This window comes from Pristis pectinata, chromosome 24 (assembly GCF_009764475.1).
Source record: "Pristis pectinata isolate sPriPec2 chromosome 24, sPriPec2.1.pri, whole genome shotgun sequence".
Lineage (NCBI taxonomy): Eukaryota > Metazoa > Chordata > Chondrichthyes > Rhinopristiformes > Pristidae > Pristis > Pristis pectinata.
In genome coordinates this window covers 16304514-16332424 of record NC_067428.1, presented here as the reverse complement: position 1 = coordinate 16332424, position 27911 = coordinate 16304514, and the positions used below count along the sequence as shown (strand labels likewise).

The 27911-nt window shown below is 40.6% G+C and overlaps 1 protein-coding gene across 1 annotated transcript in view; it reads left to right on the top strand.

Annotated features, from left to right (window-relative positions):
- The window catches only part of sugp1 (SURP and G patch domain containing 1), a 31480-nt gene that overhangs the window by 1678 nt on the left and 1891 nt on the right, over positions 1-27911 (top strand). Inside the window, exons 2-12 of the mRNA XM_052037746.1 lie at positions 5612-5813; positions 11167-11261; positions 13887-14132; positions 19856-19979; positions 20357-20496; positions 21983-22106; positions 22850-23160; positions 24236-24342; positions 25418-25595; positions 26452-26558; positions 27519-27664. Coding sequence (XP_051893706.1) covers positions 5612-5813; positions 11167-11261; positions 13887-14132; positions 19856-19979; positions 20357-20496; positions 21983-22106; positions 22850-23160; positions 24236-24342; positions 25418-25595; positions 26452-26558; positions 27519-27664 — 1780 coding nt within the window. The remainder of the gene's footprint in view (positions 1-5611; positions 5814-11166; positions 11262-13886; positions 14133-19855; positions 19980-20356; positions 20497-21982; positions 22107-22849; positions 23161-24235; positions 24343-25417; positions 25596-26451; positions 26559-27518; positions 27665-27911) is intronic.

Here is a 27911-nt window from a genome sequence, read left to right as displayed (position 1 = left end):
TAGTTCTTGATTTCTCAACCCTGGGAAAAAGACTTTGTACATTCACCATATCTATGCCCCTCATAGTTTTATACTCTTCTATAAGATCACCCCTCATTCTCCTACGCTCCAGTGAAAAAAGTCCCAACCTACTTAACCTCTCTCTATGACTCAAGTCCCGGCAACATCCTCATAAATTTCCTCTGCACTCTTTCCAGCTTGATGGCATCTTTCCTATAGCAGGGTGACCAAACCTGAACACTATATTCCAAATGCGGCTCTTGTACAACTGCAACATAACATCCCAACTTCTATTCTCATTGCCCTGACTGATGAAGGCTAGTGTGCTAAAAGCTATCTTTACCACTCTGTCTACCTGCAATGCCACTTTCACGGAACCACGTACTTGTACTCTTAGGCCCCTCTGTTCTACCACACTACCCAGGGTTCTTCCCTCATTTGTCTTCCCAAAATGCAAAACCTCTCTCTTATCTGAATGAAGCTCCATTTACCATTCCTCAGCCCACTTAGCTAGCTGATCAAAATCCCTCTGTAAATCTTGATAACCATCTTCACTATCAACGACACTGCGTATTTTTGTGTCATCTGCAAGCTTACTAACCATTGCCTTGTACATTCTCATGCAGATCATTGACATAGATGATACTTGATATTCCAGTACTCTCTGCACTTCAAGGCCATCACATTCTTCCAAAAATGTGATGTCTTGAGTTGAATATAATAATCCATTCAAGGCCTAACCAATGTCTTACAAAATTGTGCTGTTGGTGCTTATCCCTTAACTCCTGATACTTGAGACCCAGATCTTATTTTGTAAAGCCTCTGACTGTTGAATAATTAACTATTACAACATTTTACCAGCATACCAAGAGTGCTGGATGGGCTCCTTGGAGGAACATCTTTCACTCTGTTGCTTGCTTACATTTACCAAAAACCTATATTATGTGAATAACAACATAGGAAGTCTACATCCTTTCAGAATTTAGTGTTGCATCGCTTGGATGTCTCTGGTTTACCTTGATCTCTCATTACACACAAATCTCCAGAAACCCAAGGACATCCAAAACTGTGTATGGCCATGTGCCAATACCTTCCAAATCCTGTTCACCTATCACCATGTTCTGCCTGACCTATTCTGGATTATGGTTAATCATCATCTTAGTTTTTAAAGTTTTCTTCATTTTCAAATCATTCAATGGTTGGTCTTGTCCCTGTCACCTATCACCATGTTCTGCCTGACCTATTCTGGATTATGGTTAATCATCATCTTAGTTTTTAAAGTTTTCTTCATTTTCAAATCATTCAATGGTTGGTCTTGTCCCTGCCTTTGTATTCAACTCCAGCCCTATAGATCTGAGATCTGAGATCTTTGCATTCCTACAATTCAGGCCTCTTGAGCATACATGAATTTAATCATTCTATCATTGGTGCTATGGTTTCAGCTTCCAATGTCCTAAGTTTTATAATTCTCTTCCAAAACCTCTGAGTCAAAGAAAGAATTAATTTCTCTGAAAAATTAATTCTTTCTTTGACCAATCTTTGGTCCCTTGTGTTCAATGATTGATGTTCACAACCTGGGCTGTTGCCTTCCATTATTGGGATATGCAACCACCTTACAAGCCCAGCAGTTATTGCCCATTTCTTAATTGCTTGTTATCAAGGTAATTAGTTATCAACCACATTGCTATGTATTAGTCACACCAAGACCAAATTGGATAAGGAAGGCAGATTTTCCTCCCTGAAATTAACCTGGTGGGTTTTTATGACACTTTGTTTCATAATCATCATTACTAAGACTTTTACTTTTTGAATTTAAATTCTCCAGTTGCTGTGGTAGAATCTGAACTGCTTCTAGAATACTAACCCAGTTCTAGATTAATGCTCCAGTAACTTAACCACAACGATAGTGCACCCTATAGATTGTGTTTAGGATTTTCAGTCTTAACCCCTCACTCTCCTGATTGTACAAACTATCCTCTGTGCGCTCTCTACCGTGTTCTGTTTGCTATGACCCCAGACTAACCTGGAGTCCACCCAGAGCAATGTCTCTTGTTCTGATAAACCCTCACTTGGCATTGTCTCAGAAGCAAGCAAAGTGCCATTCACCACTGTCCTCTTCTCCCCACCTTGTCATTTCAATTCTGAATTGATCCCATTCATTGATAAATCAACGCTGTGAATCTGTGTGTCATTTAAATATAATTGACAGTGTTAGGCAGTCAAGATCATGTACATAATTTTAAGAATAATTATTAACAAATTAAAATATTGGGAAAATTGGCAAACTTGTGTAAGGCCAAGGCCTAAGAACTGAAATTATGTAGGTACTTTACCCAACTTCGGGATGTCTCAAAGTGCTTTACAGTTAACAAAATACTCTGGTTTATTTACCGTTGTGTTACAGAAATTAATATAGCCAGTCTGTTCATAATAACGTCTGATGAACATCAACAAGATAAATGATCAGATAATCTGTTTCACCAGCGTTAGTTGAAAATGCAAGTATTAGCCCAGATAGAGTTACACAGCATGGAAACAGGGCTTTCAGCTCAACTTGTACATGCTGATCAATTTGCCTACCTGAGCTAGTCCCACTTGCTTGCATTTGGTCCATATCATTTTAAACCTTTTCTATTCATGTACCCATCCAAATGTCTTTTAAACCTTGTAATTGTATCCATCTCTTCCACCTCCTCTGGCAGTTCATTTCACATACCCACCACCCTCTATGTGGAAAAAGTCTCCCCTCAGGTCCCCTTTAGTTTTAGACTCTCCAAACTGGGGAAAAAGGCTGTGACCATTCAACTTATCTATGTCCCTCATAATTTTATAAACCTCTATAAGGTCACCCCTCAGCCTCCTATGCTTCAGGGGAAAAAAAATCCCCTGCCTATCCACTCCCAGTAACATTCTTGTGAATCTTTTCTGCACCTTTCCAGCTTAAAGATATCCTCTCTATAGGTAGGTGATCAGAACTGCACACAATACTCAAAGTATGGTCTTGCCAATGTCTTGCACAGTTGTAACATGATGTTCCAGCTCTTGTACTCAATGCCCTGACCAATGAAGGCAAGTGTGTCAAACACCTTCTTCACCACCCTGTCTACCTGTGTTCCCACTTTCAGGGAACTATGTACTTGTACCACTAGGTTTCTCTATTCTACAACACTCTCCTGGGACCTGCCAATTACTGTGTAACATACCAAATGCAACACCTCGCACTTGTTAAATTCCATCTGCCATCCTTGGCCCACTTTCCCAATTGATCTAGGTACTGTTGTAATCTTAGATAACCACCTTTACTGTCCACTATACCAACAATTTTGGTGTCATCTGCAAACTTACTAACCATGCTAACCGTATTCTCATCCAAATCATTAATATAGATGATGTACAACAGTGGACCCAGCACTAATCCCTGCAGCACACCACTGGTCACAGGCCTCCAATCTGAAAAACAACCCTCCACTATCACCCTCTGACTCCTGCCACTAAGCCAATTTTGTATCCAATTGGCTAGCTCACCCTGGATCCCATGTGATCTAATGTTCTGGACCAGCCTCCACAATGTCTACTGCCCTGGTCTTATCAATCCTCTTGGTCACCACTTCAAAAAATAACTCAATTAAATTCTTGAGACAGAATTTTCCACGCAAAAAGCCATGCTGACGATCTCTAATCCTTGCCTTTCCAAATACAGGTAAATGCAAATACCTGTCTCTCAGAACCCCCTCCAGTAACTTTCCCACCACTGCTGTAGTGGCCTGTAGTTCTCTGGCTTGTTCTTGCAGCCCTTCCTAAATAAAGGCACAACATTAGCCACCTATAGTCTTCCAGTTACCTCACCCTTGGCTAATGATAATACAAATATCTCTGCCAGGTCCCTAGCAATTTCTTCCCTACTTTCCCATAATGTCCTAGAATATGCTTAGTCAGGCCCCAAGGATTTATCCACCTTTATGTGCTTTAAGACCACCATTACCTTTTTTGTAATGTGGATATGTTTCAAGACATCACTGTTCTCTTTGCTGAATTCCCTAGCTTCCATGACCTTCTCCATGGTAAATACAGACAAGAGATACTCGCCCATCTCCTGTGGGTCCACATGTTGACCACATAGATCCTTAAAGGGCCCTATTCTCTTACCCTTTTGCACTTAATATAGAGTCTCTTAGGGTTCTCCTTTGCCTTATCTGTCAAAACTCTCTCAAGTCCTCTTTTGCTCCCCTGATTTCCCTGTTAAGTGGACCCCTACATCCCTTGTACTCAAAGTATTTGCTTGATCCCAGCTCCTATACCTGACATGTGCCTCTTTTTTTGATCAGAGTCTCAATATCCCTCATCAACCATGGTTCTCTAATCCTGCCAGCTTTACCCTTCACTCTAACATGAATATGCTGGGCCCAGACTCTTCCTATCTCACTTTTAAAAGCCTCCTATTTGCCAGAGGTCCCTTTACCTGCAAACAGCCTCTCCCAATCAACCTTTGCAAGTTCCTATCCAATGCCATCAACTGGAGAAAACTCACCACTTTCCTTTGATTAATGCCATTGCATATTTTACATACACCCAAGGGCACAGTCTTGATTTAACATCTTATCTGAGAGGTGGCACCTTTGACAGCACAGTAGTTCATCAATAGTGCATTGGGAATGCTACCTCAGGTATGTTTGATTCGTTTTTGGACTCACTGAGCCATAATTGATTTCAATAAAATGTGCAAAATTTTAAAACACTCTGGATCTAGTAGTGCAATGCTGAATTATAGTTTCCCAGTATTTTGCTTCTGCCCCAAGAGGATGTTATGAGCTGAATAATATTGATGTATAATTTGGTGGATTCAGGACTAACATTTTATAATCCTGGAGTACAGTACTGATAGTACAGGTCTGGAATTGTACTAGTGGGTAAAGGCTTGTGGTTATGTAAATGGGATACATTACTAATGGGTACATGTCTGTGATTATACATCACAGATGTAATACTGATGTGTACAAGTGTGTTACTGTATAATACAAGTACAGTATTCTTGCGTAGAGATCTGTGACTGTATCACATGGTAAAATATTGGTGGATGTAGGTGTTGTAACCATATAGTGAAGTAGTATTAGTAGGTATAGATCTATCACTGTGTAATATGTGGGTGCAATACAGATTGGATACAGGGCTGCCAGTGGATTGGAAACAGCATGAGAGTATGACTTACAGAAGAAATGCTCTTGTATATAATTAGAATATCGTGTTTGCAATGCAGTAAACACAATGATATTGGAGCAGAAGGCAGAACACAGATTAAGTAAATTGTATTCATACTAGTCTGCCTTAAGTCTTTTCACCATTTCAGTATGAAAGTTTCTGAAACATTTTTCATGTGATCATATTAGCATACGTCTGCAGTGTATCACTAACAAGGACAGAAACTGTATGAGCCAGTAACTCAGGTTTGACAACTAAGTGTGTGTGAGTGTTTAAAGGGAGTGCATATTGGGGAAAGTAATATTTTACATGATACTCCTACTGATTACACAAGACTGGTATTAGCTGTGCCTTTTTCATATAAATATTTTCTGCTTTCTTTTTTGTTTTGGATTTTGTTTTTTCTTTATTGCAGGAAAGATAGGTGGGGCTATCAAGTCCAGCGGTGAGCGATCCTTTAGTCTGGAGCGTCTAGGCTCCTCCAACAGACCAAATAAACTATATGTGAACCTAATGAAACAAGAGGAGCTGATAGCACAGAAGAAAAAGGAAATCGAGGCCAAAATGGAGAAGGCAAAGAAGGACAGCTTCACAAAGCTGCAAGCAACACCTGCTCAGTAAGTGCCAATTAATGCTTCCCATTGGCAGTGTTCAGTTCACTTCACTTCTGAGTAATTTATGAAGGACAGGCAGGCGAAAAGTCAGGATAATTTGCTGAACAATAGAAGTACAACAAAATCAGTAGCAGATACCGGCCTAAATGTACTATATTTAAATGCATGTAGCATTAGGAATAAAGTGGATGACCTAGTGGCACAACTACGGATTAATAAATATGACATTGTGGCAATCACCGAGTCATGGCTTTATGACGGATGTGATTGGGAACTGAATGTCCAGGGGTACACAGTGTATAGGAAGAATAGGCGGGTAGGCAGAGGGGGATGGTGTGGCTCTGATGGTTAGTAATGATATAAAATCAATAAAAAGGAAGGACATGGGGTCAGAAGAAGTGGAATCCTTATGGGTGGAGCTAAGAAATAGCAAGGGTAAAAGGACAATAATAGCAGTTATATATAGGCCCCCTAACAGCAGTCAGGATGTGGACTATAAGTTACAATTAGAAATTGAAAAAGCATGTCAGAGAGACAACATTAAGATAATTATGGGGGATTTTAACACGAAGGTGGATTGGGAAATCCAGCAAGGCAGTGGATCTCAGGAGAGTGAGTTTGTAGAATGTCTACAGGATGGCTTTTTGGAGCAACTTGTTGATGAGCCCACCAGGGGATCGGCTGTTTTGGATTGGGTGCTGTGTAATAAACCAGAGGTGATTAGGGAACTAAAGGTAAAGGAACCATTAGGAACTAGCAATCACAATATGATTGAGTTCAGTTTCAGATTTGAGAAGGAGAAGCTGATAGCTGGTGTATCGATATTTCAGTGGAACACAGGAAATTACAGTGGCATGAGAGAGGAACCGGCCCAAATTGATTGGAAGCTAGCTGGAGGGACGGCAGAGCGGAAATGGATAGAATTTCTACAAGAAATAAGGAAAATGCAGAATAGATATATTCCAAGAAAAAAGGTTTTGAATGGAAAAAAGGCACAAATGTGGATAACGAGAGAGGTTAAGGCTAAAATAAGAGCAAAAAGGAGGGCATACAAGGAAGCAAGAATTAGTGGGAAAACAGAAGACTGGGAAACTTTTAAAAACCTGCAGAAAGAAACTAAGAAGGTCATTAGGAAAGAAAAGATGAATTATGAAAGGAAGTTGGCAGATAACATTCAAAAGGATACTAAGAGTTTTTTTAAATATATGAAGAGTAAAAGAGACACGGGTTGATATAGGACCAATCGAAAATGGTGTGGGAGGGATTATAATGGATGATAAAGAGATGGCAGAGGAACTAAATGAGTATTTTGCATCAGTCTTCACTGTGGAGGACATCAGCAATATACCGGATAGTCAGGGGTCTCAAGGGATGGAACTGAGTTCAGTTAAGATTACTAGAGAGAAGGTGCTAGGAAAGCTAAATGGACTAAGGACAGATAAGTCTCCCGGACCGGATGAGGTGCATCCCTGGGTTCTGAAGGAGGTGGCTTTAGAGATTGTGGAGGCATTGGTGATAATGTTCCAGGAATCAATAGACTCCGGCATGGTTCTGGAGGACTGGAGGGTCACAAGTGTAGTTCCGCTGTATAAGAAAGGTGGGAGGCAGCATAAAGGAAATTACAGACCTATTAGTCTGACATCGGTGGTGGGAAAGTTATTGGAATCGATCCTCAAGGATGAGGTTATGGAATACCTAGAGGTGCAAGGCAAGATAGGTCCAAGCCAGCATGGTTTCGTGAAGGGAAGATCCTGCCTGACCAACCTATTGGAGTTTTTTGAGGAAATCTCAGGTAGGGAGGATAAGGGAGAGGTTGTAGATGTTGTGTATTTAGACTTTCAAAAGGCCTTCGTCAAGGTGCCGCACAAGAGGCTGATTAATAAGATGAGAGGTCATGGAATTACAGGTAGGATAGTAGAATGGGTGGAGCATTGGCTGGTTGGCAGAAAGCAAAGGGTGGGAATAAAAGGATCCTGTTCTGGTTGGCTACCGGTTACTAGTGGTGTTCCACAGGGGTCGGTGTTGGGGCCGCTTCTTTTTACTTTGTACATTAACAATTTGGATGATGGAGTAAATGGTTTTGTGGCTAAGTTTGCAGATGACACCAAGATAGGTGGAGGAGTAGAAAGTATTGAAGAAACAGGAAGGTTGCAGAGAGACCTAGATATTTTAGGAGAATGGGCAAGGAAATGGCAGATGAGATTCAATGTTGGGAAATGTGCCGTTGTACACTTTGGAAAAAGAAAGAAACAGGCAGATTATTATCTAGAAGGGGAGAAAATTCAAAGTACAGAAATACAAAGGGACTTGGGGGTACTCATGCAGGATACCTTAAAGGTTAACCACCAGGTCGGATCAGCAGTAAGGAAAGCGAATTCTATGTTGGCATTCATTTCGAGAAGTATAGTGTATAAAAGTAGGGAAGTGTTGATGAGGCTCTACGGGGCACTAGTGAGGCCTCATTTGGAATACTGTGTGCAGTTTTGGGCCCCATATCTTAGGAAGGATGTACTGATGTTGGAGAGGGTTCAGAGGAGATTTACGAGGATGATTCCCGGAATGAAAGGGCTTACATATGATGAGCGTTTGTTGGCTCTTGGACTGTACTCACTGGAGTACAGAAGAACGAGAGGGGACCTCATAGAAACATTTAGAATGTTGAAAGGACTGGACAGAGTAGATGTGGCTAAGCTGCTTCTCTTGGTGGGTGAGTCCAGAACCAGAGGGCACAATCTTAGAATTAGAGGGTACCGGTTTAAAACAGAGATGAGGAGAAATTTCTTTAGCCAGAGGGTAGTGAATTTATGGAATTCTTTGCCACGTACAGCAGTGGAGGCCAGATCATTGGAGGTGTTTAAGGAGGAGATAGATAGGTATCTAATAAGTCAAGGTATCAAGGGATATGGGGATTAAGGCCAGAAATTGGGGCTAGAAAGGAATAGTTTTTTTTCTCTTTTTCTTTAGCTCATGGAGCAGACTTGATGGGCCGAATGGCCTACTTCTGCTCCCTTGTCTTGTGTGATCTTGTGATGTCCTTTGAAATGAAGGATCTATTATGAACAGAGTTTGGATAATGTGTCTGCATGGATAAGGGACTGACTAACTAAAAGAAAAGAGTGAGAGGATAAATGGGTTCTTTTCAGGTTGACAAGCAGTAATGGTGGCTTGTCACAGGGATTTGTGCTGGGGCCTCAATTATTTACAATCTACATTAAGGACTTGGATGAAGGAACTGAATGTTTTAGAGGAAAATTTGGTGCCAAATTTGATAGGAAATCATCTGTGAGAAGGGAACAGTGAGCCTGCAAAGGGATAGAATACAAGTTATGTGAGCAGGCAAAAAAAATGGCAAATGGAGTATAATGTGGAAAAATATGAAGTTATCCACTTTGGTAGGAAAAATACAAAAAGAGAAAATTGTTTAAATGGAATCACTTGTTACAAGAACACCCAGGTCCATTTTAACACTGACATTTCCCAATCTCTTGCCATTCTAAAAATTCTCAGCATTTCTGTTTATTCTAACAAAGTCCATAACCTTGTATCTTTTCCACATTTTACTCCAACTGCAGTGTTTTTGTCTGCTCACTCCACTTGTCTGTATCTCATAAACCTCTGCATCTTATCACTAAATGCATTTCCACTCAGTTTCATGGCAGTAGCGAATTTGGGAATATTACTTTTGGTACTCTTGTTCAGATTATTGGTATAGACTGAATAGATCCCTGCAGAACCTCATTATTTACAGCCTGCCCATCTTCAAAGAACGTGTTTATTTCCACTCTTTGTTTTCTATCTGTTAACTAACAATCCACATCAGTATCTTTAATTCCATGTGCTCTAATCTTCTGTAATTTGTGTGAGATCTTTATAGAAAGCCTTCTGAAAATCCAAATACACCATACCTATTGATTCACTCTCATCTACTCGGAGATAAAGAACTCCAATAGAATGCTCAAACATCATTTCCCGTTTATAAATCCACACTGACTTTCCTCAGTCATATTATTTTCTAATCAACATCACCTCCTTTATTATAGATTATAGCATTTTCAATACCCCATATATAAGGTTAACAGGTCGCTAATTCTGTTTTCTCTCGTCTTCCTTTCTTGTATTTTGGAGGATGATAACTTTCAAAACTCTGCAATGTGGATCATTAGGTCCTTAGGATTTACCCATTTTCAGGCTCATCAACTTTTCTAGTTGTATTTTTTTATGAGTACTTATTGCTTCTATTTTTTCATTTAACGTTAGGCTGTTCTCTAGTATTTAAGTGTCTTCTGTGAAGACAAATACAAAGCATTCCTTTGCCAATTCCATATTCACCATCATAAATTCTCTTGTCTCTGTATCTAAGAGACCCACATTTGCTCTCATTAGTCTCTTCATTCTGTATAACCATAGGAGCTTGACAACCTGATTTGGATGTTTCCCACTAGTTTATTCTCATAATTCTATTTTCTTTTTTCTTTTTAACTTCTCGATCATTATTTACTGAATTCTACAATATTCCCAGTCGTCAGGATTTTTCTGGTGACTTTAAGTTTTTTTTCTTTTGATTTAGTACTGTTCTTAATTTCTCCTGAAATCCATGGTTGGACACTCTACCCGTTGCACAGCGTGTATTGTTTCTTTAAAAGATAGTCATTGCCCGTCCTCTGTCATACCTCTTCATGTAGTTTCACAGTCTATCACATGCAACCTCAATTTCCTTTGTTTAGATTGAAAGTTCTATGTTCAGATTGAACATCATCAGTTTTGAAATTAATGTACAATTCTTTCATGTTATGGTCATGCTTTTAAAGGAGCCCCTTTACAGCGGTACTAGGTCCAAAATAATTCCTTAGCATATTGACCTAGAAATCCATCTCATTTATGTTCTTCTACATTATATACACAAGTGGGCAAATCAAATTAATAGTTATAGATTAAAGTTCCACATGACTACTATATAACTCATGTTACATGTGCTTCTAATTATTTATACCATGCCCCACCTCACAACTGGCTCACTTGCATATTGATACCACAGACAAGCTTTTGAATTCCCCATCTCTTCCTTTAAGTTAATGTTGTGCTCACTGGATAAAGTGAACAGTTTATGATGGTCGATATGATTTAGTCCCTCTGGACTTCCCTTGGGCACATAGATATCTTCCAAAGCAACTCCTCTCTGCATTGAGACTTTCTAAGTTCTTACACTGAGTTGACTTTCAACCTATTGAGTATGATGTTTGCTCAATTCATAGCCCATTTTTAGATCAAACCAGTTGAATTTTGAGATTTTTATATTGTCCTTGATATTTTTTTGCTAATTTGTCTGGAATTCATTGGTATTCTAACTATTCGGCAGGGATAACGATGAGAAGAACACATCCAACAAATTCGCTAACGATGGGAGCTTCCTGCAGGAGTTCCTGAAGATGCAAAAAGAGAAAGCAAGTACAGGTGAGGAGTGTTTGGAATGCAGGAGATCACTGTGTAGAGATCTGAGCCATGCTGAAAGATCAACATTTGGGATACTCGTGTCTCCACAGTACCCTGGTTCACATCTCAAAAAGTGTATCATGATCTTATTGAAGTAAAATCTAAGTACTGTGGCTACTTGGCAAGTCAGGCAGCATCTGTGGAGAGAGAAACTGAGTTCATACTTCGGGTGGATGACTCTTCATCAGAGCTGAACAAATGAGAAAAGAAGTGTGTTGCACAGAAGCTGAGGAGAAGAGATAACAAAGTGAACATCCGTGATAGGGTGGAGACCAAGTTTGTCCATCTTGACCAAGTTATGGATGTAATTCCGAAGAATAGAGTAAACTCAAAATAAGAAAATATAAGTTCTGTGAAACAAGAGCAGGCTAAAACAATAATCTACCAGGATCACCTTGCTTATGAAACTTGGGAAGGAGGTAGAAATGGGCCTTACAGAGTTGTGGGACTATGAGGTCGGAGATTGTGGAGTGAAGATCTCCCATGGAAATGTTACAACTGTCTGGGAGGCGATGGTCTGATGTTCATGGTGGGGTTGTGGTCTAGTAGGAGGTAAGAAGAGGTGTCTGAGAGCTGACAATCTGATTGTTTCTTTGGGTGAATAGGGCTGTTAATTGGGGACTAAACCAATATAGATATAGACCATTCAATTGCTCAAGCCTCTTCCACCCTGTGAACAATATGTAAAACTCTTCTGTTCCATGTATTTCATACAATTTTATCATTTTATAATTCCCTTGTACATAGTTATGCAATCAGCCGTTAACATCTTATCCCATTGTAATTACACTCTCTGGTTGTTTAGCTTGCATTCTCTTTGAACATTGAAGATTAGTGATTGATCTAATTGAGGTATTTAAGAGTTGAAAAGATAAATGGAGAGAAATCTTTGCTTCTGAAAGGACATCCAGAACAAGGAGGCATAGCATTTTGATTGTATCTATTTCTCAATTTATGGAATGTGTGGATTTAGGAATTTTTACTAAAGTACAATTGATTAGGATGGGTGTCTTATCTGGAAGGCTTTATCCATGAGAACAAATAATCATTAATATAAGGGGGCAGAGAGAGCAATGGAAACCATTAGTAATACAGGTTCTCCCTGGGCTACAAACATGGAGGCATTTTGTTACATTGAGAAGCCTTCTTCAAAGCTGTTGATACCAATATGGGGTGCTGCGTTAGATGTGATCACATGATGGAAGATGCTGTGCTTTATTACAAGCAACTTTAAGACCATAAGATATAGGAGCAGAATTAGGCCATTTGGCCTTTAAGTCTCTCTTCATCAGCCATCCAGGAACTGTCACAGCAAGAGCTCTTGTCATCAACACTGCAAAGTCTATCAAGCTCAGATTCACCACTGCCACCATCATCTGAACACCAGCTAAAAACTGCCCCTCACCTCCCCTGCCACCATATTTATTGTACAAGTTAGAAGCTAGAGTAAACCCATTCGATCCCCTGAACGTGATCTGATTGCAACCTCGGCCCTGCATTCCCGCCTACTCACAAAACCTTTTGCTCCCTGGCTTATCAAGAATCTACCTCAGAAAATTCTGCTTCCACTGGTCTTTGATGAAGAGAGTTCCAAAAACTCAAGACTCTTTGAGAGAAATTATTTGCCTCATCTTTCCAAGGCAGTAACCCCAAGTTCTAGATTCTCCCATGGGAGGATGTGCCTACTCCGTAGAAGATCTCTTAGAACCTTGTATGTTTCACTTGGTGCTTGCTCTGGAAGAGGAGATAATGTATGTTTTTTTTAAATCTCAATTTAAGGTATAATTAAATATTATTTCCTTATTTCAGATATTTATTCTGGATTTTCTTTAAGTTTTTGTGGTTTTTAATGTGTTTAAGTCCTGGAACACAACTAAAGTTCCTCATTCTCAAGTTACAAACTTTCACTTATCTCATTTTTTTTTCAGAAGGTAGCTCCTTCATAAATTGAGGTCTATCTGTAGTGCAGTAGGAATTCTTTACTTCCCTGTTACCACCACCCCCCGCAGCAAAAAGTGGCTTTGAGAAGTTCAATTGAAAATTTCAAAATTGAGATAAGTGTGCTAAGGATTTCAAAACTGACGTGTATAGATGATCAGATATAGATTTAATTGACTAAATTGAGGCACAAGCTTGGGGGGGGCTGAGAAATGTCATCTTGTGCATCTACATAGAGACATTGTGACTCCACCCTGGCAGAAAGGTGTAATTTCACTTAGCCAATTTACATTATTAATGTAGACATGGAAATTTTTAATTGGAACAAGAATACGTGTGGTCCAATTACCCGCTACCATTTATTCCTGCTTCACATGAAGCCTGCAGCTGCTCTACTTTGCCAGTGTGTTTAATTTACGAATGAACGAGGGAATTAGTTGTTGTAAAATCATACTTATTGGACATATTCATAGTTGTATTTCAAAGGATGGGTGATTGGGAGTTGGGAATTTTGTTCCTGGATTTCAGGAAAGGTTAGAAATTTAACTTGCGCAGATTGTAGGTTGGCAATTTCCAATGCATCCTTTTGGTTACTGTTTTTGATTGCAGCAACTGGCTCATTGATCTAGACACTTTTCTTTCCTAAAGGGGGACCAACTGGTAATGGCAGCAACACCACCAGTCCTTCTGGAACCCAGTCACAGAAGAGACAGATTCTAATCGGGAAACGACCAGGCCTGGGAATGAGCTCTTTGGGTAGCACTTTAGGCCAGATGAAGAACTACACACATGCCAAGCAAACACCAGTGGCAAGCCGTCCCAGCGTCTTCCAGTCACCAGATGATGACGATGAGGAGGAGGATGAGGATCTTGAACAGTGGGCAGAAGTTAAAGGTAAGTTGCATTATCTAAACTACAAAACCATATGTTAGAATTTAGCTGCTGCCACGGTACTGAGTAAAAACTCTGAATGAAATTTGAAATGTTTGGAAATCTGGGAGGTTTGCAGACAAGATGGTTGTTTTTTCTCCCCCATTCCTTTTGAGGTTATTGACTTGTGCTAAGTTCCAAGTCAATAGACAGTAATTTGACTTGGCACAAGTTGAGGATACCATTGGGATCCTACTTATATTTGGTGTTTTCTTATTTTCTGTAGCACTCAGTTCATTTTCCACATTGGTGCCCTGCCATCTACAATATTTTGGAAATGTAGTAACCAAAGACAATAAGACTACACTTCAGAAGTATTTTTGTGATTGCACAGTGTTTTCTAGTGTCCTGAAATTCTAGTTGACAATTCATGTAAATACCAATCGGATATATAAATTCCCACCACCCATATCCCTTCTGCTCTTCTCCACCCCCCCTCCCCCCCACCGCACTTTCCCGTGTACATAAGCAGTGGGATCCATAAGTACACTGGACACAGCAAAGGCCATCAATGCTACAGTCAACCAAGTGGTAGCAAGGTGCTAATAGGAATTTCAGGCTAAAGTTCTCCCACTGGCTAGAATTGTACTTCACACAAAGATGGATTTAGTGTAAGAGACCAATCATCTTAGCCCTAAGCAATTACTGCAGGGGCTCTTTCCTAGACCCAGCCATTTTCAACCACTTTAAAGATCTGTAACTATCATGATTCAGGAGTTTGTAGTGTAGTGCTCTATTTTATTTTCAGCTCCTTGGAAAATAAGACTATTCATGCCCACTTGCAGCAAGATTGAGGCATGGGCTGATGAATGACAAGTAACATTTGTGCCACACAAATGTCAGGCAATGATTATCCCCAACAAGAGGGAGTTCAACCATTTCCTCATTACATTCAACATTATTTCCAGATGAGTTGCACACTCCAATGTTCTGGGGATTACCATTCACCAGAAATTTAGCTGGTCCAGCATGTAAATACCCTGGCTAGAAAACCAGGTCAGAGGCTGGTTTTCCCGAAGCAAGTGACTTGCCTTCAGTATCTCCAAAGCCTTTTCCACAATCTGCAAGGCACAAGTCAGGAGTGTGGTGGAATACTCTGCACTGGCCTAGATATGCTCCAGTAGCACCCGAGATATTTGACGCCATTAAGGGCAAAGCAGCTTACGTGAGTGGTACCCCAACAACCACCATAAGCATTTTTTTTCCCTATAGTATGGCTGCAGTGTGTATTGTGCAGAAGGTGTCCTGTAAATACTTGCAAAGGTTTCTTCAGTATTAGCTCCCAGGTAGGGCAGCAGTCGCATGTGAATGCTGTTACTGGCAGATTCACATGCCATCTTCAAATAGAAATACATCTTGCTTCCTTAACTATCGCTGGTCTAAAATCCTGGAACTCCCCACCAAAATTCACTATGGGAGTTCACCACATAAACTGGTTCATGAAGGCAGCTCACTACTACTTTCTCAAGTTGGGATAAGTAGTGATGGGCATTAAACGCTGGATTTGTCACTGATGCCAGTGTTCTGTGAATTAGTTAAAATAGTTTCTGTCTGCATCTCAGCTGTACACAGTCACTTGGGAAAGCTAGTAGACACTATCAGGTTGCTATGAAAATGTTCCACAAGCAATACTTTCAGATATTTAAGATATTTATCTATTAGTTACATGTACATCGAAACACACAGTGAAATGCGTCTTTTTGCGTTACTGAGAACGTGCTGGGGGCAGCCCGCAGGTGGCGCCACTTTTCTGGAGCCAACATAGCATGCCCACAACTCCTAACCTGTGCGTCTTTGGAATGTGGGAGGAAACCCATGCAGACACAGGGAGAACGTACAAACTCCTTACAGACAGTGGCGGGAATTGAACTCTGGTTGCTGGCGCTATAATAGCGTTAAGCTAACAGCTACACTACCGTGCTCCCTTTCAAGAGGGGAGAGGACTGGCAGTGGTGGAGATGCACTTTTGCTTGGAGTTGTTCAGTGATTACATAAGTTGTCATTTGATACCATTGGGGATGAAGCACCATCTGCTATGGAACATTGGATAGGCTCCTTCGAGAGAATGGAAAAGTTATAGTTGTTATAAGTAAAAGAATGTCATGGACTAGGAAACTCCCAAGAGCTCAGCAAATTATGCATTTTTGTACTGTATTTACTGTAGTGAAAGAAACATTGCAGGTAATTTGCAAACAGCTTGCTCCCATGAACAGCAATGTGATAATTACCAGAACATTGATGTTCAGGTGTTGATTTAGGTATAAATATTGGCTAAGATACTGAGGAGGCAAGATAGAATATGAAAGCAGATTTGCAAGATGCATAAAAATGGACTGTAGAAGCATTTGTAGGTATATTAAAAAAGAAAAGATTAGTGAGACGAATTTCTAATCTCAGAAGGTGGCCATTCAGGCAAATGGGCTCATGCCAATTCCCAGGGAAGCAATTCTATTAATCCTGTTTTCCCCCTCCTCATTTCCTTGCAATGTATTGTCTCTCGTACATACCCGTGAACTTCACTTTTGATTCCTTTTTTTGCCATTAAGCTACTATAGGGGGCAATTTAGAGTACCTGTTTAACCTACCAGCACGTCTCTGGGATATTGGCAGAATCTGGAGCACTCAGGGGAAAACCACACTGTCATGGAGAGCACCAAGGTTTATATTAGAGAATCAAGGGTCAAGAGAAAATGAGGAAATAACTATTAGTCACAATATAGTACTAGAGAAGTTGCTGAGCTTAAAAGCTGATAAATCACAAGGTTTTACTGATGTACATCCCAGAGTTTTGAAAGAGGTGGCTATAGAGATAGTGGGTTCACTGGTTATTTTCATCTAGGGTTCTATAGATTCTGGAATAGTTCCTGTGGATTGGAGGGTAGCAAGTGTAACCACACTTTTAAGAAAAGAGGGAGAGAGAAAACAGGCAACTACCAGCCTGTTAGCCTAATGTCAGTGAGAATACTGGAATAATGAAGGATATAATAACAGAACTAGAAAAAATTAATAAGATTGAGCAGAGTCCGCGTGGATTTATGAAAGCAAAGTCATGCTTGACTAATTTGCTGAAGTTATTTAAGGACGTGACTAATAAAACAGATAAGGAGGAAACCAGCAGATGTGTGTTTGGACTTTCAGAATGCATTTTTGATAATGTTCCACGCAGGCAGTTGTCAACAGGGTTAGAATATGTGGAATTGGGAGTAACATGGCTGATGTGAATTGAGAATTGGTCATTGGAGAAAACACAAACAGTGGAAATAAACAGATCATTCTCAGGTTGGCAGGTTCTGACTGGTAATGTACCTCAGGATTTGGTGCTCGGGTCCCAGCTATTCACAATCTCTATCATTGATTTGGCTGAGGGGACCAAATATTTCCAAGTTTGCTGACAATGCAAAATTATATGGGATTGTGAGTACAAGAAGGATGTAGAGAGGCTTCAAGGAGATCTAAGCAAGCTGAGAATGTGGCAGTTGAAATATAATGTGGGGAAAAATTGCAAGGTCATCTACTTTGGTGCACATTACAGAAAAGGTTTAGTCTTCTTATCTAAGAAAGGATGTATTTGCCATAGAGGGAATACAGTGAAGATTCACAAGATTGGTTCCTTGGATGGCCGGTTTGCCATACAAAGAGAGATTGAATGGAGTGGGATTGTATTCTCCAATGGTTAGAAGAATAATAGGAGATCTCAATGAAACTTAGAAAAACTTAAAGGGATTGACAGGCTAAATGTAGGGATGATGTTTCCCATGACTAAGGGGTCTGAGACAAGGGGGCATAATTTAAGAGTAACGGGCAGGCCAGTTTGAAGTGAAATGAAGAGAAATTTTTTCAATCTGAATATGGTGAACCCTTGGAAATAAGAACCTCGGTGGGCTATGGACATTCAGTCATAGCGTTTATTCTTAACAGGAATTAATAGATTTCTGGATACTCTGGGAGTGAAGGGGCATGGGGATAGTGTTGGGAAATGGAGTTAAACTGGAATATCAGCCGTAATTTGGATGAATGGTGGAGCAGGGCATGGTGGCCAACTCTTACTGCTATTTCTTTTCTTGCCTTCAAATTAGTACCAAGGAATCTTTTACATGCATATGACAGAGCAGACAAGGCCTGGTTTAATGTCTCATCTGACCGCTCCAAAAGTGTCATAGTTCCCCAGGACTGCAGAAGGATTGCCACTGGATTATCTAGTAATTGCCTTGGACTGTGCTGCAAATCAATCACTTTTTAATTCTGAGGGAAAGGATTGTCCACTGAAACGCAATTACGTTGTGGCTAAATACAAAATGAAGAATGATTGAAGAGGTTCCCATACCCATTATGGACAAAAGAACCGATAAGTGACAAATCTCCAGGCTTAAAATTAGGGGACACCAGTAAGCTGTTAGAGTTGACCTACTTTTGGGTGATAGAAATGAAATCAATCATTGCATTCCAAAGAGAATTGTATTGGCACTCGAGAAAACTTGCAGAGCTACAGGGATAAAGCGAGAGAATGTAACTCATGTGATTGCTCTTCTACGAGCTGGCACAGACTCATATATGCCATAACAATTCTATGATTTTCTTGACTATTCAGCAGTGAGCAGAAGAGCAGTCCCTAGCTTTTTGAACTAATATTTATCCTTCAGCCAACATTACCAAGACTAATTATCTAGCCATCATCACATTGCTGTTTAAGGGAGCTGCTGTGCACAAATTGGCTGTAGCATTTCTTGCCTTACGAGCATGACAACATTTCAGTAGTACTTTGTTGTCTGTTAAGTGCTTTGAGACATCCAAGGTCTTGAAAGACATGATGGAAATGCAATGCTAAACATGAATTGGGGAAGTTTCAGTTGGAGGGCATGCTTAAAAATATCCAGTGTGGAATTTTCCAGATGTGAATTCCTCCTGATTGATCAGGAAAGCACATAGATCCAGCAGTTTGCTTGTAGAACTAATATCAGGAGAGCAGCTCTGTAATGAAAGCTGCCTCAGCTATGATGAGGAACTTTTATTTCCTCCAGTTTTCTATGATCTTTCCTGAAGTCCCCGTTTCTTGCTAGGGTTCAGTCTCTGAGATCTCCTCTGGGACCTCAGATTAGTGGCAATAATGAGCCTGGCAGTGAATTTTGCATCAGTAGGCCATCTGTCACTGGGAGTATCACAGTCACATTTCATCCTGTCCTTGCTGTACAAATGCAGGTTGTGCATGCACTGGTGTGCTCTTCCAAAAGTGGTTGCTCTTAATGATGGGGAAAGGAAACAATGTGATTTCACGCACGTGCACACACACACCTCCCCTGGCCTCTCAACGGATGTTGTGACCAATTGTACCCACTTTAGCATCTACCCTGACTAAGATCAGCTAACTACATAGTCTGGGAATCAAACTGGAAACCTGCTGGCCTATATGCTTCTGAACGTATTGACTTCATATATGCTCAGACATTGAGAGAGCATTTTTTTTAGTGTATTTGGAAGGCAATGAGGGAAACTTTATATTTGCCTTCATTACAAAATTAGTATTGATATGGAGTGATAACAATGCATCTCATCTCAGTATTGGCTTCCTCCTGCTTTTAACCCATCCTCTTCCTGTATCCTGCTCTTACACATCCACGTTTGTAGACCTTGTTTGGCTGTTGACTGTTGGGTGTGTGAGTTGAACTCAAGTACTGATAGCCTGCTTAAAGTTTCACCCCCAGAGGAACCGGAGGTGAGGAGCGTCGCTGAGAAGCTGGCAAAATACGTTGCAGATGGGGGTCACGAGGTTGAAAAGCTTGCCATTCAGAACAACAGGGACAACCCTGCCTTCTCGTGAGTATTGTTTATCCCTAAGTTCATCCAATAATGTAGCTGAAATAAATCAAGTGCAGGGACTGCATTGATGCCAGTGTTTACAGTTCCTGCCTGTGTACGTACCACTGTTTTATAGTTTCTGTCTGTAATGAAGCCAATTTTTATTGATCCTTTCTGCACTAATACCAGAGTTCATATATGCAGTTTCCTGACAGCTCTCCAGATGTCCCCTATAGTAGTATCGCCAAATTGGTATCTGATTTGTCCAATCTGAAGAACTGTAAAGAAGGGGTGCTGGTGGCTATATCTCTTATGTGAAGCTTCAATCATATATTCTGTGTGACTGTGTTAGGGTGTAGGAAAGCTCTAATTAGTTTTATTGTTTCTCTTTGCAGCTTCTTGTATGATCGCAACAGCCGGGCTTTTCTTTATTATAAGAAAAAAGTTGCCGAAATCAAACGAGAGAAACAATTCAGTCAGCCAGTACCCAAGCCACCCGTGCCAACCTCTGCCACTTCTGCATCTGTCCCAAAAGGTAGGAAATCAGAAAGGGATATAACTTCTACCTTTTAAGGTTTATCTTGTGTAATTGGAATTGCATAACGTTCAAAAGACAGGGTTGGAGTCTAGACCAACAACATTTATGTCTTTCACCTCATGCAGTTGGATTGAAATTTAGCTCCAGCTGCCAGTTGACCTTTCTTTGAATTAGCAGAACTCGGCACAGTCTCTACTGTGTGTCTAATGTCTGTCTAATGTAAATCTAAGATTGAACCTGTGTTGGATGCCCTCTGTTAGGGTAACATTGGATGCGCTCTACATAGTATTTGTGTACCGTAACTATTAGACAAGGAGTGAATCATTGAAGCTCTGACATTTCAGTGTGTGTAATTGATATGTAAGATGTTTATGTTCTACCTTCTTGAGCATGAAAATGTACAAACATGCATCCTCTGATTTATATTTCTGTATTTATGGACTAAAGATGCCTGTTACTTTGGTTGCAAGATAGTTGCAGAAACCTCTCTCATTGAGCAGGGACACCATGCAGGTTAACTGAGATTAGTGCACTTTTCTTGTTTATTTGAGAACCTTACAATGAAAAATAAGGCCATTTAGTCAGTTTGTGGCTTGTGTCAGTTCTTTATTTAAGCTATCCAGTTGTCACATTCCCTTGTCTTTCTCTTTTGCCCTGCATTTTTTTCCTATTGGAATATTTGTCCAATTTTCTTTATGGAAATCGTTTCGAGTCAGCTTCCACTGCCCTTCCATTTCAGGTTACCATAGCTGCTGTCTTTCTAAAATAATTCCTCCTTTTATTCTAAGTATTTTATCAGTTACCTTAAATTTGTCCTCTGATTATTGAACTTTCTGCCAGAACAAACAATTTCTATTTAGGCTAGCCAAACCATTCATGATTTAGCATGTCTAGCAAGTCTCTTAATTTCTGTGCTCCGAGGAGAACAATCCGAGATACGTTCTTCTGAAAGTGTATTGACCAAAATTGCATAGAATATGTTAGCTTAGAAAGGGGACAGTCAGCCTAATTGGTCCATTCTGATGTTTGTGCTCATTGGAGCCTCTTTTCACTCTCGTCTATATCATCTTATCACATTTTAGTCTATTCTGTTCTCCTTCAACTGAATACATTAACAATTATTTGCCTCAGCCACTCTCTGGTAGCAAATTCCACTGTTTGGTAATGAAATTTCTCTTAAGTTCCTTCATTCAATTTGCTTCTGAACAGGGTATACAGACATTAAAGGAGTGCTTTGTGACATGATTGTATTTTAACATTGTTCATACCGAGTTATGGGAAGTTTCCTGAATAGAAAACAGTTAAAACAGAGTGGCTTAAGAGCTGGGTCTGTGGACAGTATCTCCATTAAACCACTTGTACGTGTGCTTTAACCGATGCTCTCCCTGTATCCCACTCTTACCCATCCACACCTGTAGACCTTATTTGGCTGTTGACTGTTGGGTGTGTGAGTTGAACTCAAGTACTGATAGCCTGCTTAAAGTTTCACCCCCAGAGGACCCGGAGCTCCGGAGTGTAATTGAGAAGCTGGCAAAGTTTGTGGCAGACGGGGGTCCAGATGTGGAAAAGATGGCCATTCAGGATAATCAAGACAATCCTGCCTTCTGGTGAGCAATGTTTCATTATGACTATAAAGCTGGTAGCCATTTAAAATATTTGAACCAATATGTATTGACCTTTACAAGCTTCTTAAAATTTATCTCTGATGAAGTTTTTGCCATTGAGCTGAATATCTTGTTATGTGGGTCAGTGTCATTTTTAAAAAAAAAGTCCCCGAATTACCTTGTGATATTTTACTACATTAAAGGTGATTACATGCAAGTGAATAGAATAGTATGTTATGACAGGTGGCAGTGATGGAATGTTTAATTATGAGGAGAAACTGGAGAATGACGGTTGAAGGCGTGTATCCTACTCCACCTACTTAATATATTTTTATGTATATATGTAAAGAAGAAAAAACTATTACGTGGGAGAATCAGCATCAGAAAGTGTTTAGCCAAGGTTGTCACCAAATGAATAAGAAAGGCATTGGAAGAAAAATAACTCTCACAGGAGGTTATTGGGATATGGGAAGCCACACCAACAGCACTAGTGGAAGAAGAATTCATAATGCCTTTAGTACATGCAAAATAACCTAAGTGGTCCTCTACTATGGTATATCTTTCTATGAAAAGGGAACTAAAATTTTGAATGTTATGAAAAAAGCACAGGGTACTAATGGATAGCTCCTGCAGAGTCTAGCTATCAGTGTACTGGACTGAAGGGATTCCTGTTTCTGTGCTATTAAAATGTAAACTAGCTGTTCATTCGCACCAAAGTTCCTGACTTGTCTCTTTCCACTCAAAAGGTTTCTGTATGAGCAGAATAGCGATGCATATCGATACTACAGGGACACAGTCGAAGTCTTCTGTAAAGTCAAAACTATTGCACAAAAGGCTGTCCAAGCAAGCTTGATGACCATGTCATCTCCAGCCACACAGAAGAGGAAAGGTTCTCCTGAGCCCACTTCTGGCGACTCGCCCACTGACCCTCCACCCACACCATCATCTTCCTCTTCACTCAAAAAGAGAAAGAAGAGCCGGTGGGGCCCAGAGGATGACAAGATTGAACTTCCTCCTCCTGAAATGGCTTATCCGATGCAAGTGCCTGGCTTAACAAGTAAGTTCTGTGAATAAGGAAGTGATAATGCTGTAATTTTGGTATCAGACATGAGTAGGAAGAGGTGTCAGGTGGAACTTGTATCCATTGAGTAACTTTCAACTTTGATTGAAGAACCTGGAGAATGGGTGGGTAGTTGATGTGGCTATATGGGGTGAAGATGAGTAGATGGGATTGAGAAGTGGGGTTGATCTTTTTTAAGAAAAAAAGTGATGAGATGTTTTGGGCAAATAGTGTTTTCTTGTTACTAAACATTTTTATTGTTGGTTGATGGGATTTCATCACTTGTCATAGTACAGTTACAATGTTTCCACGCTTAAAGTGGGGATACAGTCATGGGGCTTTGACCCCTATGGTGAGAATACAGTCGTGGTCTATCAACCCCTGTAGTGAGGGTACATCATGGTGTTTTGGTCCCTGTAATGAGGGTGTAGTCATTGTACAATTGGTGTTGATGCTGTGGTTCAAATGGAGCTTGGTTTTCTTTGCTGAGCAGACCCATCTTCTGATTTCAGAGTTGTATTAAATTTAAGCATTTGAATCTGAATCAGTGCCTTTTAGCTCCTGATACCCCCCATTAACTTGCCCTCTAAATACTGAGGTGTCATTTAGCTTTAATCACAAACTTGCCTTGCATAAAATCATCAAATGAACTGCACCACAGGGTGGTGGGCCTGGACCCTGTAATCCCCCCAAATCAAAGAGTTGTTGATTTCAGTTGGCCTAAATTCACACATCACTTCATAACAAACAAATCTGGGTCCAATAACACTACAGAACTGTGAATAAACACAAAGAATTTCAGGGGCATGGGAAAAGAGCAGGGAGTGGGACTAATATTTAAGGAACTGATATTGGCATGATGGATTGAACAACTTCCTTGATGTATAATCCTCTGTACCTATTAGTTGTGATTTGGGGAGAAGAGGAATGGAGGTAAAGTGTTACATGGAGCAGATGAAGTTGGGGTATGAGGGTAACTGTGCTGGTGTTGACTCCCATTGTCATATTACAAATGCCACAGTGTTAAGCTATGCTTAAGTAATGCCTCTTCTGTGTATGTGTATGATTGCAGCTCAGGAGTTGAAGGGACTCGGCTATCAGAAAGGTAAGCCGGTCGGATTGGTGGGAGTCACCGAACTCAGTGATGCACAGAAGAAACAGATAAAGGAACAGCAGGAGGTAAATTCCAGTAGGATGATCATTAATGGCAGAGTTCAGGGGAGTACAGCCTTGCTGTGAGGCAGACAGCAATATAACTGCAGCAGTGGTTGGAGGCTGTCTGCTTTTAGACCATCTTATTCTGTCCTGCATCGCTTCTGAACTGCAGCATTGTCAGTAGAAGGCTTGTGGTTAAATACTCTTGTATGTCAGAATGCTGACCCTCCTTGCTTTGCTTACTCCTTCCTTGTTAACCCTTTGAAGAAATGAAGCTTCAGCAGCAACACAGAACCAAAGTTAAGTCAGTGGACAGTACAGTAGTTTGAAGGCTAGCGCTTTGAGAGAGAGGAAGTGGGGCGCTTGGAGGTAGACATACCACTAGTCCAGGACACTAAGTGAGAAACTGCAGATAGTGGACAGTGATAATTAGAGAGAGGGAGTAAAAAAAAAAGCAGCATAGATACAATACAATAGGAGTGGATACTGGGCTTAGCACAGAGTGAAAAGGAGAAAGTGAGAGAGAAGCTAAGAGAAATAGATACTAGAGGGAGCATAGACTGATGGACAATTTGATTTATTTAGTAATAGTAACTACATAGGGAGAGAGAAGAGCTGGACATAGGTGCAGAGATAGACAGATACAGGGTGCCTGGCACAGAGAGAGCTACAGATCAAGATGCAGAGGGATTTTGTTAGATTCTGAGGTACCGACTGAGTCTCTCTAAGACTCAAACAGACTGACAGAGATTAAAAAGCAAGGCAGAGGAAGAACCAAGCCTGGCCATTTGAAGGGGGCCAAAAACTACACAGTGTCCCATACAAAGAGAGGCTGAAGGATTGTGCAGTCACATCCACAGTAAAAAAAAATTATGCCAGAGCTGGAGAGGAAATAACTGGAGGGTATTTGCAGAGGTGGCAAGGTGGAGCTATACAGGGATATTAACGGAGAGGATCCAGGTTAGGGAGTTTAGAGAGTTGTGGTACTTACCATTCGAAGCACCCAAAGAGGCAATAAGGGTTGGAGAAGGGTTGAGGGGAATAAAGCTATCTCTGACCATTTGCCAGGGAGCTGATGTGATTTCTGGGTGATTTGCAGATGCAGCAAATGTACGGTATGATCATGAAGCACAAGCAAGCCATGCAGGAAATGCAGATGATGTGGGAGAAAGCTATTCAGGATCATCGACACGAGTATGACAGCGACGAGGAGATTGATGGTGATGCTGGGACCTGGGAACATCGCCTGCGGCACATGGAGATGGAGAAGACCAGAGGTAATTGTGGATAACAACAATTAAAGAAGTACAGTGGAGTCATGGCAGTCTGTAGCAGGTCAGTACGTGCACTTCTGGGCAGATGTACTGGGGGTGTCCAAGCTCGCAAATGACCCCATGTCTGGGCACAAGGGCCTCAAGCAGGGCCGTTCATTCTACCTGTTCATGATCCACCTTTGCTACTCTCTGGAGTTAGCAAATCCAACATGCCTAGAAACTGAGAGAAGAGTGACTATGTGGCCTCGAGATCCTTTCAGATGATAAAGGCTGATCTGTACCTTGATTGTTTTTGCTATATGCCTCTTGGTTAATAACATTCTCACCCAGTAGCAACCAGCAGGTAGAAGGCAAATAGAGTGCAAGACCTATTGTAAGAGAGGAAAAAAAGAAATATGCATTTATAAAGCCCCTTTCAGAACCTCAATGTCCTAAAGATCTAAGAAATCCTTTCTGAAGTGGCATACTACAGGATACACAGCAGTCAACTTCCACAAAGTAAATGCCTACAAACAGCAATAGGATTATGAACAGACAAGTTTCTTAGTGATGTTGGTTAAATATTGGCCCCAGGATACTATAAAGCATGCCTGTCCTTTCCTTCCTTCCCTCAAAGTAATACCCTGAGATTATTTATATCCTTAAGTTTGTGAATGTTTATTTTTATATCTTCTTCCATCCTACCTTGTTGCTATTGTAATTATCATCTGATCCTGAAAATACTATATTGGGGGAATGAGATGGTACAGGGTGAGTGAGATGGTGGAGATGCAAGTAAACAATGTGCAGGGGCCTTTTTGAAGAATCCACAGGCACGTTGTATACCTTAACCGCTTACAGTTTGTCTTGCTGTTTGTAGAGTGGGCAGAACAACTGACAGAAATGGGTCGAGGGAAACATTTTATTGGAGATTTTCTGCCCCCTGATGAACTAGAGAAATTCATGGAAACATTCAAAGCTCTAAAGGTAAGTTAGATTATCTGAAAACACTTCTTAAAGTGGATTCTGTCTGTTGCTATTTTAAATAGCTCTTTTGCATCATTAGCCATGCAGATGCAGCGTGGATTCAAGCAAAGCTAAAGCTCTGCTCTGTCCAACAAATGCGCTGAGTGTCCAATCTCAGTGAGAATTCACTGCATTGATATGACTATCATCCACCACCAGCCTTCCTGGTGGCCTCACAGTGACATTTAGAGCTGTACTAGATTGAGATTGCACTTTAACAGTCCTTCTACATTGCCTATATTTCTCCCAATTCCATGTGTGGGTTAATCTTGAATCTTTCAGTATTAGGAATTACTATTGAAATGAATTGATTTCTTCAGTGTAGAAATGAGAACTAGTTTTCTGATTTCCTATATAGGTACCATTGCCTAAATGGAAGCTAGTGTGTGCTTAAAAAGTCATAGGATTCATGTCTATGGTCTCTTGTGCAAAGTATCACTGGCATATTGGCTATCATAATTTACAGCAATATTAGCTTGCATTTCTAAAGTGGTTTGATGTGGTTAAAAACAAGATATTTGATAGAAGGAAAATCAGGCAAGCTGTATGAGATTTTGTTTTGAAGGAGTCTTAAGAGGAGGGAGGGGTCGAGAGTGGAAATTTCAGGACTTGGAGTGTAGATATCTGATCAGCTGCCAGTTATCAAGAGGTAAAACTCTTCAAGATGTCAGAATTGGCAGAGTGCAAAGATCACAGGATGAAAAAAATTGAAGAGAAAAGAGAGGAAGCTCTTGAAGCATTTTGAATGTAAGGTGAATTTAAAATTGGATGGGGAACTAGTGTATGTCAATGAGCATGCATGACTGTATACCATCATTGTCAAGTATGCTGGCACAGGTGCATGTATAAATACTTCTCCCCTCACCATCGCTATAATTCAATGTACTGAATGCTTCAGTGTGTCTTGTCTGTTTTCTGCAGGAAGGCAGAGAGCCTGATTATTCTGACTACAAGGATTTCAAAATCACTGTGGAGAACATTGGTTACCAGATGCTGATGAAAATGGGCTGGAAGGAAGGTGATGGTTTGGGCTCCGAGGGTCAAGGCATCAAAGCTCCTGTCCCCAGGTACAGAACAAATGGTGGGACATTCAGGCTCTGATCTGAAATAAACCTTCATTGTCTGCATGAGTTTAAATGGTATTCTGCCTGAGCTGGGGATAGAGGAAGGAACAGAGGTCTGAGCTTCTGCCTATGTCCAATGAGGGCATTCCATGCTTCCTCTGCCTTTTAAGGCAGCACATTGAAGATCACAAAGCCACATATAAAAAATAATAATCTCCCCTTGTTCTTTTTCTGATTAATTTCACTTATG